General features: G+C 34.5%; 1 protein-coding gene across 1 annotated transcript in view; it reads left to right on the top strand.

Moving 5' to 3' along the window:
- The window catches only part of LOC105551939 (low-density lipoprotein receptor-related protein 1B-like), a 411,008-nt gene that overhangs the window by 223,713 nt on the left and 168,705 nt on the right, over window positions 1–18,590 (top strand). The window contains exons 8-9 of the mRNA XM_011997389.1: window positions 2,355–2,498; window positions 8,405–8,641. Coding sequence (XP_011852779.1) covers window positions 2,355–2,498; window positions 8,405–8,641 — 381 coding nt within the window. The remainder of the gene's footprint in view (window positions 1–2,354; window positions 2,499–8,404; window positions 8,642–18,590) is intronic.

The raw sequence follows: 18,590 nt of genomic DNA on the forward strand, positions 1-18,590 counted from the left end.
CGGAGCTTGCAGTGAGCTGAGATCCGGCCACTGCACTCCAGCCTGGGCGACAGAGCGAGACTCCGTCTCAAAAGAAAAAAAAAAAAAAAAAAAAAAGAACCAATATGGCTACTCTGTTTATAATAGGTAGTGGGGAGGAGAAGGGTGGGAGGTTACAGAGGATGGTGGATTGGATCAAGATGGCAGCAGTGAAAGTGTGGAGAATAGGGAAATTCAGAATATAGGCAAATATAGAGCCAATAGGATTTTCTGATACATTAGATGTGGAGTATAAATAAAAAGAGAATCAAGGATAATGCCAATGGTCTAGCTAGAGCAGTTGGAATAATTTAGTTATTTTTTAGATGGGAAAACTAAGCTTGGAGTGAATTTAGGACAAAGATAGTAAATGTAATTTTCATGAGTTACTTTAAATGTTTATTATAAATTAAAGTGAAAATATTTAAATATACAATTCTGGAGTTGAAGGGGGGAAGTCCAGGCTCGAGATACCAATTTGAGAGTCATTGGCAGATAGGTGACATTTAAAGCCATGACTATGGATGTGAACGTGAAGGCAGTAAATACAAATGTAGAAATAAGCATTCCAACCAATGTACACTGGTATGCTCCAGCAATATGTCACAAAGAATAGGAAAAACCAAAAGAGGAGACTGAGATGAAGCTTCTTAAATCCAATTGATCATTGGATTTAGCAGCACGAAGCTCACTGGGATCTGATAAGGGCAGTTTCAGGATAAAGTGAATACATGAGTAGAATGGGTTTGAGAGAGGAAGGAAAAGAATTATAGAAAATGATCATTGTAGCTTTGCATGGTGTGGATGTAAGCTAGAGGAGAGAAATGGAGAGCTAGTTGAAGGAAGGATCGTTGTGGGGATTTGAGTTAAAATATTTCTTTATTAGATGTAGCAACAATGGTACATTTGCATGTTGATGGACATGATCCAATGGAAAAAGCAAAAATGTTGATGAGAGTGAGAAAGTGGAGAGTTGGTGATTAGTTGAGAGGTGATGTGATCTATTATATAAGTGGAGAGAGTTTAGAAAATAAAAATAACACTCGGCAGGGAAAAAACAGTTAAAATTACATTTCACTTATATTCCCACTTAGAGAATGAATAATACAAAGAGAATAGGCATAATTATTAAAAGCATAGTAGTTTTATTATGAAGAGAATATTGCCATGGTATTCATCACCATTTCAAACAAGTGGGTGATCTAAAAGAAACATAATTAAGAACCAAGAATGGGCTGCCCTTGGGGAAAGAGGATCTAGGATCCAGTTGGTGCAGCTTATGGCTTGTCCCTGTGTGTACAGTTGTTAAATTATTATTTTATTTTTATTTTTAAAAAGTTATCCTTTAAATAGATAATACAGGCATGTAGCTTAAAAGGAACCTCAAAAGGCACAAAGGATTTTTTTTTTAAATGATTTTATGAAATCATTTAATGAAATGATTTTATGAAATCATTTAATGAAATGATTTTTAAATGAATCTCATTTTAAATGAAAAAAATACTGTATCAGCATTAATTAAACATCTCTTTATTTGAAAAAAAAGAAACATAATTACAGTAATACATAAAATCTTACATTATTCCTATTATTTCTTTTCACTTTGATCCATCTTTCTTTTCTCATCCTCTCCATATAATACTTTTCTTACCTTTTTAGTTTATTAGGTTTTATACTCATAAAATATTCTTCTACTCCTCAATTTCTGTACATACAATCAGCCTCCACCGTTTGACAACTTCACACACACACACACACACACACACACACACACACACATACACACATACATATTTTATTTTGTGGTAAGAGTCTCAAAATGACAATAGACTTAAAAATTTTAAAAATATTTTGCCACAGCACTTCTCAACAGAGTACAATCACAGAATCTCATTTCTTCTAGTTTAGTTGCCTATATGATGAATCATTTCAAAGTAAATCCTTTCTCCGCCTAACTACCTAACCTGGAATTATTTTTATGGATCTTTGTATTCATTTTAGAAATTAGTATTTTAAAAAAGGATGAGACGCATGTACCAAAAATTCATGTTACTTTTATTTTGCTCACCGGTGAAAAGTTTAAATTAATATGAATGCATTTTATTTCTTAGAATTGCTTTTTTAAATGCCCACTTAGGAGGATTTTGTTAAATCCCAATCTCTTCTTCTATGGGTTTTAACTCTTTTGCATTTGATTATGGTGCTAAATAGTTGAGTATACAAAATTTTGCTAAGATTCCCTGTTTTTACACTATAGAAATTTTGACATACTGATGCACATAGTTATCTTATCTTTGAACCTGAATTTCACGCATGTTGTTTTTTATTTGTTGTAGTCAGAAGCCATGCATGTGAAGTCGATCCATATGGAATGCCAGGGGGCTGTTCACACATCTGTCTACTCAGCAGCAGTTACAAAACTCGGACCTGTCGCTGCAGGACTGGCTTCAACTTGGGAAGCGATGGCAGGTCATGCAAAAGTATGTTGTTAAAATAAAACATTTTGCCAGCAGCTACCCCCCTTATAATAGGATTTTAAGTATTAATTAGCAGCATCAACATCAGTCATAACATGAGACTTCAACAGGTGAAGTTTGCCTGCAAATATATACTGTCCATTTTTCTCAAAATAAGTATTTTTCTGTTGTGATAATGTGAATTAGAAACTAACCAGGCTGTAGAGTCACTAAATTTATTGATTTTTAGGGAAACATATGTTGGGGAAGATTTTTAGGAAGATGCTTCCCTTAATTCCCTAAAGGATGTATGTGAGCTAATGAACTGGAATGATGAGTTGATAAGATTTCCTCCTATTTGAAACAATATGCTACTCCTCATAATAGGTGTGTTGCTTGTTTTGACAGAAATCCACGTATAGACAGGCTTCATTTTATCTACCATCACTGAGGAGTGAAGTCACTTCATGATTTAATTTTTCATGATTTAATTTTTCAGGTAACTGAAGCTATGCTAATTAGAGATCAAACATGTAACAATTTTATCAAAAAAATTTTAATGATTTTATCAAAAAGTTTTCTAATCTCTTAGATATATCTCTGTTTATTTTTTAAATAGGCCAGAATAATTTATTTTAATTTAAATATGGTAATAAGGATTTTAAAAATTACTCTCGCAACTTAATATTTTGCACAATAATTAGTTAAGGTCTTTTCCTGGGGTCTTGATATTCAGGTATAGTAGAATGGTCCTGATTGAAATGATCCTACTGGGGACTGTTGGTCTTTAAATGTTCCCCAGACCCCATTATTTTTAATTTTATGATGACTGCTTTTTACAGTGTCTAGTTTGTCTGTACCTTTGTCATAGTGACAGCTTTTTATTTCTGTCAGTCCTCTCTCTCTGGTCACAATCCTGTCATCTCTTCCACTCTCTGGTCATGTGCTTACTGAGGACTGTGAAATTAGATCTCTAAATGTGTTAGAATTTTAAGTCTAAATGGTTAGAGCTACTAATAGAATATATAGTTTAAAATGAAGAATCAAAGAGGCTAAACTATGTTAATATGTATGTATTTTTGTACTTTGTTTACATTTTTTATTTGTATTCCTGATTTTGTGTTAAATACTGGAAGTGTGAAGGTAACAGGTCTCGTGTTCCTAGGCCTTCTGGATAATTGAGGGCACTGAGTTTGAAGCCTCACGATAAAAGAAGTTTTGTGCGTGGGTGCATGTGTGTATATGTAGTGTGTGATTTTAAAATTGATCTGTATGCCACTTGGGAGATATAATCACACACACACACACACACACACACACACACACATATATATACACACAAGCATATGTGCATACATACATACACACATTGGAGGAAAAATGTAAGATCAGAATTGCATATTATTCAATCATCTCTAATGTAGTGTATCACCTGGAGTACATTAATACTCATCAGAAATAATTCCAGCTATTTGGAGCAACAAGAGATTTAATGCAAATAGGTGCCTACAAAATCATTTAAAAACCTGGACCAGTAGCTTCTAGACTACTGGGTCTTTGGAACATCCCCCCCAAACATTCCAGCTGAAAGCTGGAACATCTACCATACTCAGAAGCTAGAGCATCAGGAAGTCATAAATGAAAATGTTAACTTTAAAAACATACCATTTAGCTGAGATCCAGGGATTAGAAAGCTGGCACCAAAACTATCAGATGCAGAGTTAAGTCACATCTGATAGCCCCTAATGGGAAAAAAATAAAAAAGAGGAGGAAAGGAGAAACACCCTGTTCCTCACATCTTGATACGGAATGGAAGAAGCCTGCTGTGGAAAAATTCAATGTCTCCATCAGAGGCGGCAAAAAGGGGACCTTTGCCTCACTTTCATGTTCTAAACTTGAGCTAGCATATCTCATTTTAGGTAGTCAAATAAAATCTACTACCTTTGGCTATATGAGTGTCTGTTAAATGTATTTTTTAGTATTCAATTGTCTATAGTACAAGAAGACACACTAGAAGAAACTTAAGTAGGTATTAAAGAATACCTAGGAAATGACCAATGAAAATAATGGGGAAAATCATTACTATTCTTATTTAAAACATACATACCTATATACACACACAAACAATCACACATAGTACATTAATGAAGTTCTAGGTTTACCAATTACCAATTAAGACATCCATTAGAAGTAAAACCAAGAGCGAGTGTTGTGGCAGAGGCCTGTGATTTCAGCACTTTGGGAGGCTGAGGCAGGTGCATCACTTGAGCGCAGGATTTCAATAACAGCCTGGGCAACATTGCAAAACCTAGTCTCTAAAAAGCTATAAACGTTAGACAGGCATGGTGGCACACTCCTGTAGTCCCAACTACTTCAGAGGCTGAAGTAGGAGGATAGCTTAAGCCCAGGAGGCAGAGGTTGCAATGAGCTGAGATTTTAGCAAAATGGGTGCTATAAAACCAGGATTCCTATGTATTGCTAATATAATTAGAAATTGATATCACAATTGGTAAGACATTTGCTAATAAGTATAATGATCATAAAACTGACAACATAATTAAACAAGTTATAATTCTTTACTTTTGATTAAGGAAATTAAATGTATTTATAATAACAGCAACTCAGAAACAATATAGCTGTCCAACAACAGGTAAGCAGCTGACTATATTATGTTACTTCTCTAGTAAGGAATCTTATGCTGCCATTGAAAGAAATGTTTTTGAAGACTTTTTAATGGCTTGACAAAAAGTCATTACAGTGAAAAGAATTTATATACAATATCCCAATTTTTGAAAAATATAGAAGTATATATGTATCTAATGTGGATAGAAAATACTTTAAAATGTTAATGATTTTCAAATGTATCAATATACTTTAAAATAACATAAAGTATTATTTTAAAAGAAAATGCCCTTGACATCAGGTAGACACTGCAAGGCTATGAGGGCAATGAAGACAAGGATGTTAATGTACTTTGCTCCGTAATTTCATCTAAGAAAATGTGTGAAATGCTAAATTGAAAAAAAAAATGCTTATATCATGATTATAATGATGAAAACAGAAAACTATTTGGAAAATTAGTTGGTAAATTATTATATGTCAAACAGAAACAAGGCTTGGCTTAAGATAATGGTTCAATATAGATAATAATCTTGATTCTAAAATTAATAAGAGCAGAATATAAAATTGAGTGTCTACTTTGATATAAGTAAATATACATTTAAAAAGTACCTACATACATTAAATATGAAATAGTCATACAAAGGAATGTTATACAGCAGTGAAAATGAGTAAACTCTGATTACAAGAAGAATGGATGAATATCAAGAGTGTAATAAAAAATAAGTTTAATCACAAGATTCACACATGCAATTCAAACATGCAGAATTAAACAATCTGCTGCTGGGAAATACACCACGTATGTGTTAAAACTCTTTTAAAAATACATAATAAACACAACAATCAGGATATCGACTCTTTCTGAGTTGGAGGAGAGTGAGTTTGGGCACATTTATGTCTTCCAGTGTACTGGAAATATTTTTCACGTTTGTGCTAGGTACCTGGAATTTGTTTTATTTTTATTATTTATATATTAAAATATGTTATCAGTTCCTGTACTAGTTTGCTGAGAATGATGGCTTCCAGCTTCATCCATATCCCTGCAAAGGACATGATCTCATTCTTTTTTTATGGCTGCATAGTATTCCATGGTGTGTATGTGCCACATTTTCTTTATCCAGTCTCTCATTCATGGGCATTTGTGTTGGTTCCAGGTCTTTGCTATTTAAATAGTGCTACAGTAAATATACATGTGCATGTATCTTTATAGTACAATGATTTATAATCCTTTGGGTATATACCCAGTTATGGGATTGCTGAGTAAAACGGTATTTCTGATTCTATATGCTTGAGGAATCGCCACACTGTGGCGATTCAGAAAGGTTGAACTATTTTCAGAATGGTTGAACTAATTTACATTCCCACCAACAGTGTAAAAGCTTTTCTATTTCTCCACAACCTTGCCAGCAACTGTTGTTTCCTGACTTTAATCATTGCCATTTTGACTGGTGTGAAATGGTATCCCATTGTGGTTTTGATTTGCATTTCTCTAGTGACCAGTGATGTTGAGCTTTTATTCGTGTTTGTTGGCCATATAAATGTCTTCTTTTGAGAAGTGTCTGTTCATATCCCTTGCCTACTTTTTGATTTTTTGTTTCTTGTGAATGTGTTTAAGTTCCTTGTAGATTCTCATTATTAGTCCTTTGTCAAATGGGTAGATTGCAAAACTTTTCTCCCATTCTGTAGGTTGCCCCTTCACTCTGATGCTAGTAACTTTTGCTGTGCAGAAGCTCTTTGGTTAAGTTAGATCCCATTTGTCAACTTTGGCTTTTGTTGCAATTCCTGTTGGTGTTTTAGTCATGAAGTCGTTGCCCATGCCTATGTCATGAATGGTATTCCCTAGTTTTTCTTCTAGGATTTTTATGGTTTTGGTTTACATTTAAGTCTTTAATCCATCTTGAGTTAATTTTTGTATAAGGTGTAAGGTGTAACCAAACCCTGCACGTTCTCACTTATAAGTGGGAGTTGAACAACGAGAACGCATAGACACAGGGAGGGGAACAACACACAACGGGGCCTGTCAGGGATGAGGGGCAAGGGGAGGGAGAGCATTAGGACAAATGCCAGTTGCATGTGGGACTTAAAACCTAGATGACCAGTTGATGGGTGCAGCAAACCACCATGGAACATGGATACTATCTATGTAACAAACCCGCATACTCTGCACATGTATCCCAGAATTTTAAGTAAATTTTTTTTTAAAATTATCGACATTCTTTTATATATATTTAATATTCAATTACGCTAATTTAAAAAACACAAGAAAATAAATGTAAATGTTAATATATGTTGTATTTTTAGGTGTATAAATAATTGCTTATTTTTATTATTTTCCAAATTTTAATATTATTTTACCTTATTATGAATATTAATTATTGTGTGGTTATTCAAATACAGCTGAGTCTTTTGTATCTTCAGTTTTATTAATAAACCTCAGTATGATTTTCCTTTTATATAAAAATTATTTCCTGTAAAATTATATACAGTAAACCAAGGATAAGATGCCCCGGTAATTGGAGAATCTTGTGTATATTTTTATATAGAAGTCCAAAACAGGGAATTCACTCTATAGAAAGAGCTACTTTGATGCTGACATTTTAAACTCAGGGACAGTTTTTGGTTGGGGTTTTCATTTTTCTTTTGTTTTTGATAAGGCCTGTGTTGTTCATCAGAGTTACTGTCAGACAGCATCAGCCTCTAACATTCTAATTAAAATTTGAAGAAAAAGGGATGCTATAACTGGTATTTAATTTCATTTCTAAAAGAATAAGTCACATGTTCGGGCAACTGTAATATATTCACAAGCAAGTTAGTGATACTATATGATTCTTTGTTTGCCTCTGACAATTCGTAGATGCAAACTTGGGGTTGGCGTGTCTTAAATTTTCTAAAGATTTTAGCATTGTCAAATATAATGAATGGTACAGTTAGTATCGACAGAAAATGCTAGATAGATTGTAATGCATTATAAAATTAAATGTGCCGGATGTTTTAATAAATGCCTATTTTACAAGTTACAAGTTATCTAATGATCTGTCATGTTTTTGCTATCCAGACAGTTACAGACAAAACGATAATTAACTACCTATAACCCATTCGCAGAAGTAATTTCTGTTTTAATTAAAGTAATGCAATTAGCTGGCCTTCTTGCATCAAAACTACAAGATACATTTGGCATATTTTAGAGTTTAATTTTTAGCATTGAATTTAAAAAAACGCTAATTGTGCCAGTTAATTAAACAGTGGCATTATACAGTGTAAAGAAGATTAAGCAGCATCAGTTGTTTATATTTGTAATCTTTCCTTTGCAGGACCAAAGAATGAGTTGTTCCTCTTTTATGGGAAAGGACGCCCAGGAATTGTTAGAGGAATGGACTTGAATACCAAGATAGCTGATGAATACATGATCCCCATAGAAAATCTGGTAAACCCTCGTGCTTTAGACTTTCATGCAGAAACCAATTACATCTACTTTGCTGACACCACCAGTTTCCTAATTGGCCGGCAGAAGATAGATGGCACAGAACGAGAAACCATCCTGAAAGATGGTAAGTGACACTGTGACATTAACATCAAACTACTCAGAGATAAAGCACTTTAAAAGGATAAATCCAGTGTGTGTCAGACTGGTTTTAACCAGAACTCAAGTTCTTCTGGTTGGTTCAAAAATATTTTTTAATGTTATGTATTCAGTAACATTGTTTCTCTGTTTTCATATGCCAGTGTATTAAAACCTTCATTATAAAATGGCACTTGCTGTCATCTCCTATACTCTAAATATTATCAGGATTAAAATTGAACTATTATCCATCTTCTGGAAAATGTCAGTTTGCACTGATATGTTTACAGTGCTGTATGGTAGAACGCAAAATTTAATAGGATTTCAGAGACTTTCATAACAGTTGGTTTTCATTAGACTATTGATCATGTCACTCAAAATGCATGAAAAATATCAATGTCCACATTGTCCTCACAATTCTTGAATTTTATTTTTTACTTTACACATCACTGAAATGAAGTTTTCTAGAGTTGCCCTTGGAATATCAGTATCTCCAGAGAAACTTAATACATTTATACCTATTTTTATTTATAGGTACATATATAAAGTTATATACATGCAAACAGATATATGTACATTTTAATAAAATCAATGTATTTTATAAATTATTTGGCTTAGGAACAAGTAATCTAGTAACAAAACAATGTTAACTTTGGTATCAGTAGAAAATATTGCAAATAATAAATCAAACCATATCTTCACTGGCTGCCAGTCATTTTTAGGCATGTTAACAAATGATTCTGGACCTGTTTCCTCATATATAAAGTCTGCTTACTTCTTGAATATTTTAGAAATACATGATTTGAGGAACATTAATTGTGTGCTTATTTTATGAAGGACATCATGGTAGCTATATCTCAGGAGATAAAAGGAATTTTAGGGAATGACTTCTGCCTTCAAGGGGTTTGTAGTCTACCTTTAGAGACGATACAAGCACACAAAAAGTTTAAAGGCATTGCAGCATTTAATTAATAAGTTTGAAGCTGTCTTAAAGATATATATGATCAATAGAGAATACTTGTGTAATGGGTATTCACAGGAAGCAAGAGATATCTTTATGTGGGTATACTCAGAGAACTCCTTGGGCAGGCTATGGTATTTGGGCTAAATCTTAATGGAGAAATGTTAGAGAGAGGAGACGTTTCTGCAACCAGAAATCCCATGAGAAAAAAAGAAAAGCACAATCTCTAGAAAGAGGATGTGGAGGACCTAAATGGAAAGCTACTGGAGGTTTCCTTTGCAGGTAATAATGTCAGAAGAGAGTGGAAAGTGAAAGGCGCTAAAATAAAGGGCCTGGAATGTAAGTGAAGGAGTTTGGAAAAAATCCCAAAGGAATAAAAGGAAATGCTTTCGAGTCAAAGAATAATGTGAACAAAGTGATATTTTAGGAGGGTCAATCTGGTTGTTGGGTGCAGAATGAATCAGAACTTGATTGAGATGAGAAAATGTGAGAAAATAAAAGCAGAGAGATAGACTAAAATTATTTACAGCGTGGATGGTAGTAAGTGGAGGTCTCTCCAATCTTTTAGAGGAAATGAGAGCATGAGAATATTCTTCATTCAACACAACTTTACTTTAAATCAAACCTGATAAAAAGTATACTTTCTATCTAAAATAAAAACATCCCTGTCTTTGTCTTTCTTGTAATTTACTGATTAAGGCAATGTAAATCCTCCATAATTTAAAAGTCTGAAGGAGTATCTAAATAAAGTTAAGATTTTCACTTTAAATTAGATGTGACAGAGGCTGTCTTCCTACTTTTCTCTTAATGTGATAGCAGATGATAGGGACTTGACAGTTTTAGATGGACAATGAAATTGCACATTCTGTCTATGTAAATAACATTTACATTGTTTTGTTTTTGACTCAGACACTTTCATTTATTATTATGATTATTATTATTTTTTGATAGAGTCTCACTCTGTCACCGAGGCTGGAGCGCAGTGGTGCAATCTCGACTCACTGCAACCTCTGCCTCCGAAGTTTAAGTGATTCTCCTGCCTCAGCCTCCTGAGTAGCTGGGATTGCAGGTGTGCACCACCACGCCCAACTTGTTTTTGTATTTTTACTAGAGATGGGGTTTCACCATGTTGTCCAGGTTGGACTGAAACCCCCGACCTCAGGGGATCTGCCTGCCTCAGCCTCCCAAAGAGCTGGGATTACAGGCATGAGTCACCATGCCCGGCCGACACGCACACTTTCAAGAAGGACTAAAATATGTAACAGAGAGAGTTCTTGGTTTCCTTTTAAATTGTGTCAGTTCCTGTACTATGACTTGATGTTCCTGCTAATAATCCTAACTTTGAGAACAATATCAAGGACATTGGTGGTTCTTTGCATTCCACCCATCACAACAGAGATCAACTCTAATAGCCACATTGACCGCAAGGCACATCTGTCCAGCACTGCTTTGACAGTATGAAGGTTATGAGAACATTTTGCAAATTTTCACACCTGAAATATATTTAACATTTTTGTCTTTCTACAGAAGGAACAGCTTAATATCTTTTTATTAGTTTATCTTTTTTCTTTCCATTAAAGAGAATAATGATATACATTACAATATGAGATTAACATGTCAAAGCAGAGACTTAGATTTGGCAAATGAAAACTTGTCATTCTTGGCATCAGAAAAATTAAACTATATGTGTATTCACTTACTTAGAGTGTCTACCATTGAACCTGAAGACTGCGAAGCAATGCTTAGTTTGACAAATGATTTAGAAGTTTGATAGAAATTCTGAGACGTTGATAAATTTATATAGTTTGAAGTACAAGGATATAAAGAGTTTGCTGTTTGTAAATATAAATATCTTGGACATCTTTTATGTAAACTCTGATTCTCCCTCTGAAGAAATAAAACCAACAGCATTTCCAAAAAAATCCACCTTTATTCATTCTTTGATTTTTTTTCTCTCCTAGAGGTTTATTGAAAAGTCCCTAAATGTTGCATATACTGTTGGCTTTGTTTGAGGAATCTCGTGGGTGAAGACAGCAGTTAAATAAATGAGAAAGGAAATTGTCCATTTGTTATATTTACATGTATCTCATTTCATTTGCTAAATGAAAATATATTACTGATTTATTAAAGATAAACTTCCATAAGGACAAGATATTTACTATGTGTATTTTTTCACGTACCTAGAAGTTTTTGTCAAAATTTTTGTGAAATTCATACTCTTCCTTTTTAAAAACTTAATTACTTGATTTATTATTTTTCAGTCAATAAAAAGTGAATGCCGTATCGGGGCCAGGTGCTGTTCTAGGTGATTGGAATGCTTCAGTAAAGAGGATAAAGCTTCATATTTAGCTTATATCCAACAGCGGAAAGGAAATAATAAGCAAGTAAACATATAAATGAATAAGATAATGATAAGTGCTATACAGAAACTAAAGTAGGATACTGTGCTAGAAAATAAAAGGAGTATCAACAGGAGGCAAAATTAGATTAAATGATTAGAGAATTTAGCCATTCTTGCCAGGTATAATTGTTACTTTCTCTAACAGAAAAAGATAGATGCCCTTTCTAAGACTGAATGCATTTTTATCTTCTTGGGTATCTTTTCCAAGATTTATTTTTCATTGTAATATGAATTATAATTTTAGCACAAAGGAAAAAATATAAAAATGATAATTTACTATTCAATTTATTGTTACATGTATTCCACTAGTTCAGTACTTGTTTTTATACTGTATACCTTAATTCTACTCAAACACAGATATTTAAATAGAAGAAATGTTAAAATAACCTTTCATATCATTTCATATTTTTAAAGTACTTAAAAGAATTCAAAGCATTTTTACCTGGATTTGGAAGTTATTAATGCTTGCAGCTTTAACAGAAAAACTATAGTTTCAATAGATCCCATAATTAAACTGGGGACTTGAGGTCACTGTTTTACATAACACAGAGCCTTTTTTTACCAAGCTTTTTTTCAAAATAGACAAACAGGGATAATGTGGGTTGAAAAGGGTGATAATTTTGCTGCTTCTTTTGTTGTGGCATTGATGAACTAAGATTCAATTCATCTACTTCAAGTCATAAGTCATACTGCAAGTAAAACAATGCAAACATAAGATTTCTATGTACAGTTCTTCCCAACTGTTATTCTTTTCTTTTCTTTTCTTTTCTTTTTTTTTTTTTTTTTTAAACAGAGTCTTACTCTGCCCAGGTTGGAGCACAGTGGTGTGATCACGACTCACTGCAAACTCCTCCTCCTGCACACAAGTGATCTTCCCTCCTCAGCCTCTCGAGTGGCTAGGATCACAGGTGTGTGCCACCATGCTCAGCAAATTTTTTTTTTTTTTTTTTTGTAGTGACAGCCTTTTACCATGTTGCCCCAGCTGGTTGCAAACTCCTGGGCTCAAGTGATCCACCTGCCTCAGCCTCACAAAATGCTGTGACTATAGTCCCCAACAGTGATTTTTATAATTTTACATAAAGTATGGGCCCAAGAGTACAAAATTAGACCTCTTTTATAATTAGATGCAAGTTTGGCAAAACATTTTGTCCTCTAGATGTGTCTTTTTAGTTTTAGACTATACCACCTTATTTTGTGATAATAAAATCAATGACAGCAATAATAGTGAACATTTAATGAGTACTTACTGTGTATCAGTATTGCTCACCTTATGTTCATTGTCCCGTACAATCCACTCAACAACTCCCTGAGGTCAGCATTATTATTAGCTCCATTTTATAGATTGGAAATTGAAACTCAGACAGGCGAAGTCATTTCTTAAAGTCACATAGCTAGTAGGTGATACCACTTGTCAAGAACTGTGAAAGTGCTGAGATTTTATTATGTTTGCAAGCTGAAACATTAGCCTGCTACACTTTCTTGGATGCTGGCAGAAGACATGAAACTTCTGAGACAAAATACAGTTTGTTATTAAGATCAATAACAATAGCCAGAGTATCCGTAATTTTGTTTCAGGATCCTGATCTTTATTACCAACAGGGTAACCCAAAGGTGACACCTGCACATACCATGGCACTTGTTACAAGAGAAGAATCTGGAGCTTAGGGAACACCTTTTTTTTTTTTCTCTAACAGTAAGCATGCCTGTTCATTGCTCCAGAAAAAGTTACTTTCTCCATCTTCTAAACCTATAAGCAAACCTGCCTTTTGCTTCAGAGAGATATGTAATCTCTATCTTCGAAGGACACCTTATTAACATCCTTGAAAATAGAGTCTAAGGCACTTGGCTTCTCTTTTCCCAAGGTGGACAGAAATGTGAGAGATCCTTGGAACATTGTCTCAGAGATACTGATATGCAAGTTCCTGTGATCTGATTTTGGAGTCTGTGGTATGCTGAACAATGCCCTCCAAGTAATACCCAGGTCCTCATCCCCAGAACCTTTGACTGTTACCTTGTATGGAAAAGGGGACTTGCAGGTGTGATTAAGTGAAAGAATTTTTGGTGGGAGGAAGATGCTGCTTTTTTAAAAAAAAACTTTGTTGACACATAATAATTGTACATATTTGTAGGCTACAAAGTAATACTTGTACATATACATACATGATACAATAAGTAATGATCAAATCAGGTAAATTAGCCTATTCATCACCACAAACATTTATCATTTCTTTATGTTGCGACCATTCGGAATCTTTGTAGTGTTTTGAAAACGTACCAAATTAGTGTTAACCATGTTCACTCCCTGTAGTGCTAGAGAATGTTAGAACTTGTTCCTCCCATACAGCTGTAACTATGCATGTGTTGAGGATCTTGAGATCAGAAATTATCTTGATTTATCTGGAGGTACCCTAAATGTAATCACAGGCAAATTTATAAGGGGCGGGGGGGCAGGACAAAGGAGGAAGTAGGAGTTGTGACTATGGAAGCAAGAGGTTGGCATAATACAAGGAAAGGTCCCTGAGCCAAGAAAGGCAAGTGGCTTCTAGAAGCTGGAAAGGGCAAAGAAATGGGCTCTTCCTGAGAGTCCCCAGAAGGAACCAGCTCTGCCAGCACCCAGACTTTAGCCCGGTGAAACCAATCCTGGATATTGACCTTCAGAATTGTCAAAGAATAAATTTATATTGTTTAAGCCACCAAGTTTGCGGCAATTTGTTACAGCAACAATAGGAAACTGGCAGAGTCTGTGCTCTTCCCCACTTGCTATGCTGATGTACTGACCTTATGTATGAAGATGTGTTCTATTTGATTGACATAAGGAGTACGTGCACATATTTCTACCTTATAATATCAGAAGGGCACTTGGATCCTGTTCAAAATTATACATTACTCTTTAATTTCGTAGCTCCTGTAAATACCTGGAAAGCTGAGGTCTTCCTTTAAATGAAGGCACTTTTAGGAGCTATAAAGTTAAAGAGTAATGAATAAGTTTGACATGATCCAAGGTAGGTTTCTCTTTTATGACATTATGAAGAGAAGAATAGCCAGGAAGAATGGGAAGCAGTCTCTTCCTGTCAAACATATTCTCTAAAAGATGTGTTTAAAGTTCATTTGTTCATATACTATGGAAGGATGGTGCTATATCCATGTGATTGCTTATTTGGCAATTGAAGGGCCAAGCCCTGTTCTTCAGCTCAGTCCTGTCCCCAGCATCTTCAGAACTGTCCTGTGGATTTTATAATCAGCTGTCCCTTCAATCATGGGTTGAAATGTATAGCTCATCAATCATTCCCTGATTTATCATTCTATTAGTTAGAAATCCTACTACTGACACACAGACACACACATACACATGTGCACACATACAATCACCAGCTTAAGACCCACTTCAGAACTCCAGAAATAGGTTAGCCTCTCCTCTAAATAACCCTAGGGCAGGCACACACAACAGATTACAGGATGTAATCTGTACCTGAATGACACTGACCTTATAGTAGGATTATCATTTTCTGCACCTTTAAGTCACCTCTTATCCTTGGATTTCAATGATCTTCAGCATTATATATCTTTGTTAGAATTTCTCATAAAGATTGAGTTTCATAGTAATGAAGCAAACATGCTGAGATAACACTAATGAATTACATTAGCGTGTTCTTATGAACTTTGAAAAGGATAAAGTCTTATAAAACATTTTAAATTAAGAACAAGCCTTTAGGCTTTGTTATTGGATTTCAGGTAGATATCAGTCTTATTTTTCTGCCTTTAACTCTGAACTTTTTCTTGAAGAAAAGCCTTAAGACTCTAAGATATATACTCTGACAAACTAGTAAAGGAAATAATTAGTACATTTGTCAGTCATGCAATATATTCTAATTAAAACTGTAAAGAAGAGATTTGTCAGCATTTGAAACTCTTGAGATCAATGAATATTGTTATCACACTGAGCGTCAAGAATATAGCCTGTTTGCACTTACTCTGCTTGACTGTGAATAAGATATTTTCATAGAATTTACTTGAGATTTGATTCTTGAAAACAATGTTCAGTTTCACATTTAGTTTGTAAATATTTATTTCTCATATTTTCTATTTCTTCAGAACTACATGAGATCTTTGAAAAATAATTTGAACCAATATATGTATTTTTTGTTGTCTGAAAAGAAGACATGAGATTAAAATCTGGGTTACAAGAGCTATCAAATGACAAAAAGATGGAATTGGCTGTAGTGGCTAGAGGGTTCTAGTAAACACAGAGGAGAAGACGTCCTTTCTTTTATTTATGTTCACCCAAAATAGGCATGTGTACATATCCACAAGTATTGACAAACACAAAATACACCTGTATGCATATACACATGTGAGCTCAAAAGAGCTCTAGAAACTTCTGTAAAGAAGTCTATTATCTTATAAAGTTAGATTGCTGGGAAGGTCGAAAGAGAGAAGGTGAGAATACATGGTAACCTCTAAAGTCCCATACAACTACGGTAGTACCCTTTATTGGAGGTAGGTAAGTTCAAAAACCCTCAGTGGATACCTGAAACCATGGATAGTGTTGAACCCTATTTATACACCATGTTTTTTCTTATGCACACATACCTATGATAAAGTTTAAGTTATAAATGGGCACAGTAAGAGGCTCATAACAATAATGACAATAAAATAGAACAATTATAAAAATATACTGTTATAACAGGAGTTGCAAACTCCTGGGCTCAGGTGATCCACCTGCCTCAACCTCGCAAAGTGCTGGGAGTACAGTCCCCAACAGTGATTTTTAAAATTTTACATAAAGTATAGGCCCAAGAGTACAAAATTTCACCTCTATTATAATTAGATGCAAGTCTGGCAAAATACACCCATATGCATATACACATGTGAGCTCAGAAGAGCTCTTACTCTACTATACTCACTCTTCTTGTGGTCTGTCAATCTTACAACCTGGGTGGCCAGTAAGTGAATACCAGATAGTTAACATAGAGTGTGGATATGCAGGATAAAGCAATGATTCCCATGCTAACCAGGACTGAGTGAAATGACAGTGCAAGGTTTCAAAATCTTACTCAGAGCAACAGGCAATTTAAAACTTAGGAGTTAATTCTGGAATTTCCCATTTAGTATTTTCAGAGTGTGGCTGACAGAGTAACTGAAACCATGGAAAGTAAAACCATGGTTAAGTGAAGACTATTGTATTTTTATATATATAATTGTTACATTAATAAACATTCTGATTGGTAATTTTCTTACACACTTAAATTACCAATATTCAGCATGACTTAACATAAATACATTCAACCCACTTACTTTATCATACTTGGCATTATGGAATTCTTAGTTGCTACTTCAGAAGTCCCTTAGGAATTCTTCATTCACTTAGGAATACTATTATGAACTTTATTTATACTATTGCTTAGGTTAATTAAACAAATTTCTCAATACGATATGATTAGTCTAGACTGACTTTACTTTGGGGATACCAAAGTAGTAAACACTACCTGAAATTGTGAAACTGGACAATACCCATAATACATGCTGAGAAAATTCCCATGACATTAACTATTATGGGAATATTGTAGGGAGTATTAATAGTCATTGTGTAACCAGTATGTTTAAAAATGTGACTCTGACATAACTAAAGCATAACTTTATTTTTACCTCCCACTGACCTTTAAAATTAACTCAGTAATCTTTCTCATTCCAGATCAAAACTTGGTCAAATTCCAATCCTTTTGGTTTACACTAAGTAGTAGACAGAACTGTCAGTCATTTTAAGTCAGAAATGCAACCTCAATTTGGTAATTAGAATGCATAGTCCACCATATATACATACAAATCAAAATTCTAAACTCAATGCATCATCGAATCTTACTTGTTTCCTATTTGTGCTGCCTCTAGCCTGGAGAAGACAGGAGGGTATATTGGTTGCATTCTCTGTTTCTCTTCCCTGTATTTATTTTCCTACCCCTCCCAGCTTGCTAGCTTTTTTAAAATTATTTTTATTTTTTACTTTCTTGGGTGGAATATCTGTATGTCCCTGCTAGTTAGCTTCTGATGTCCAATATTGAGCTTCTCTCAACATTGATTGGAAGAGGTAAGAGTAGTAAAGAGAGATAAGGAGATAAAGAGAATCTTATTTGAACTAGTCCTGTTGTACTTCAGCCTCCTTGTGAGCCTAGTAGATCTTTTGAAATGAACTCTCTTGAGGGGTATGGATGTGTGTGTATGTGTGTGTGCACGCACACGTGTCTGTCTGAGTGTGTCTGTGCTTGCCAAGGTTTTTGAAAGTCTTCTTTCTGCTGAATCTTTTTAATTTCATTTCCTTTGGCCAAAGAACATGAAGCTTTTGCTTGTTACTTTGCCTCTCTGAATGTCCGTTCTCTTACTGTTTGAATCCCTGTATCCAGCTAGACAAACTTGTTGCACTAGATCAAAGATATCTATATGCCAGAATTCTATCCTGTGTGGTCTGCCTTTGGTCTGCAAAATTACTGTGAGCCTTTTGCCCCAATAAACTCTGGGAGTACAGTCATAGTGCAAATCAGCCAACACTATCCTGCCTACTATCCTATAGAATGTGTTTAGCTT

Source organism: Mandrillus leucophaeus, unplaced genomic scaffold (genome assembly GCF_000951045.1).
Source record: "Mandrillus leucophaeus isolate KB7577 unplaced genomic scaffold, Mleu.le_1.0 Scaffold539, whole genome shotgun sequence".
In the NCBI taxonomy this organism is placed as follows: Eukaryota; Metazoa; Chordata; class Mammalia; order Primates; family Cercopithecidae; genus Mandrillus; species Mandrillus leucophaeus.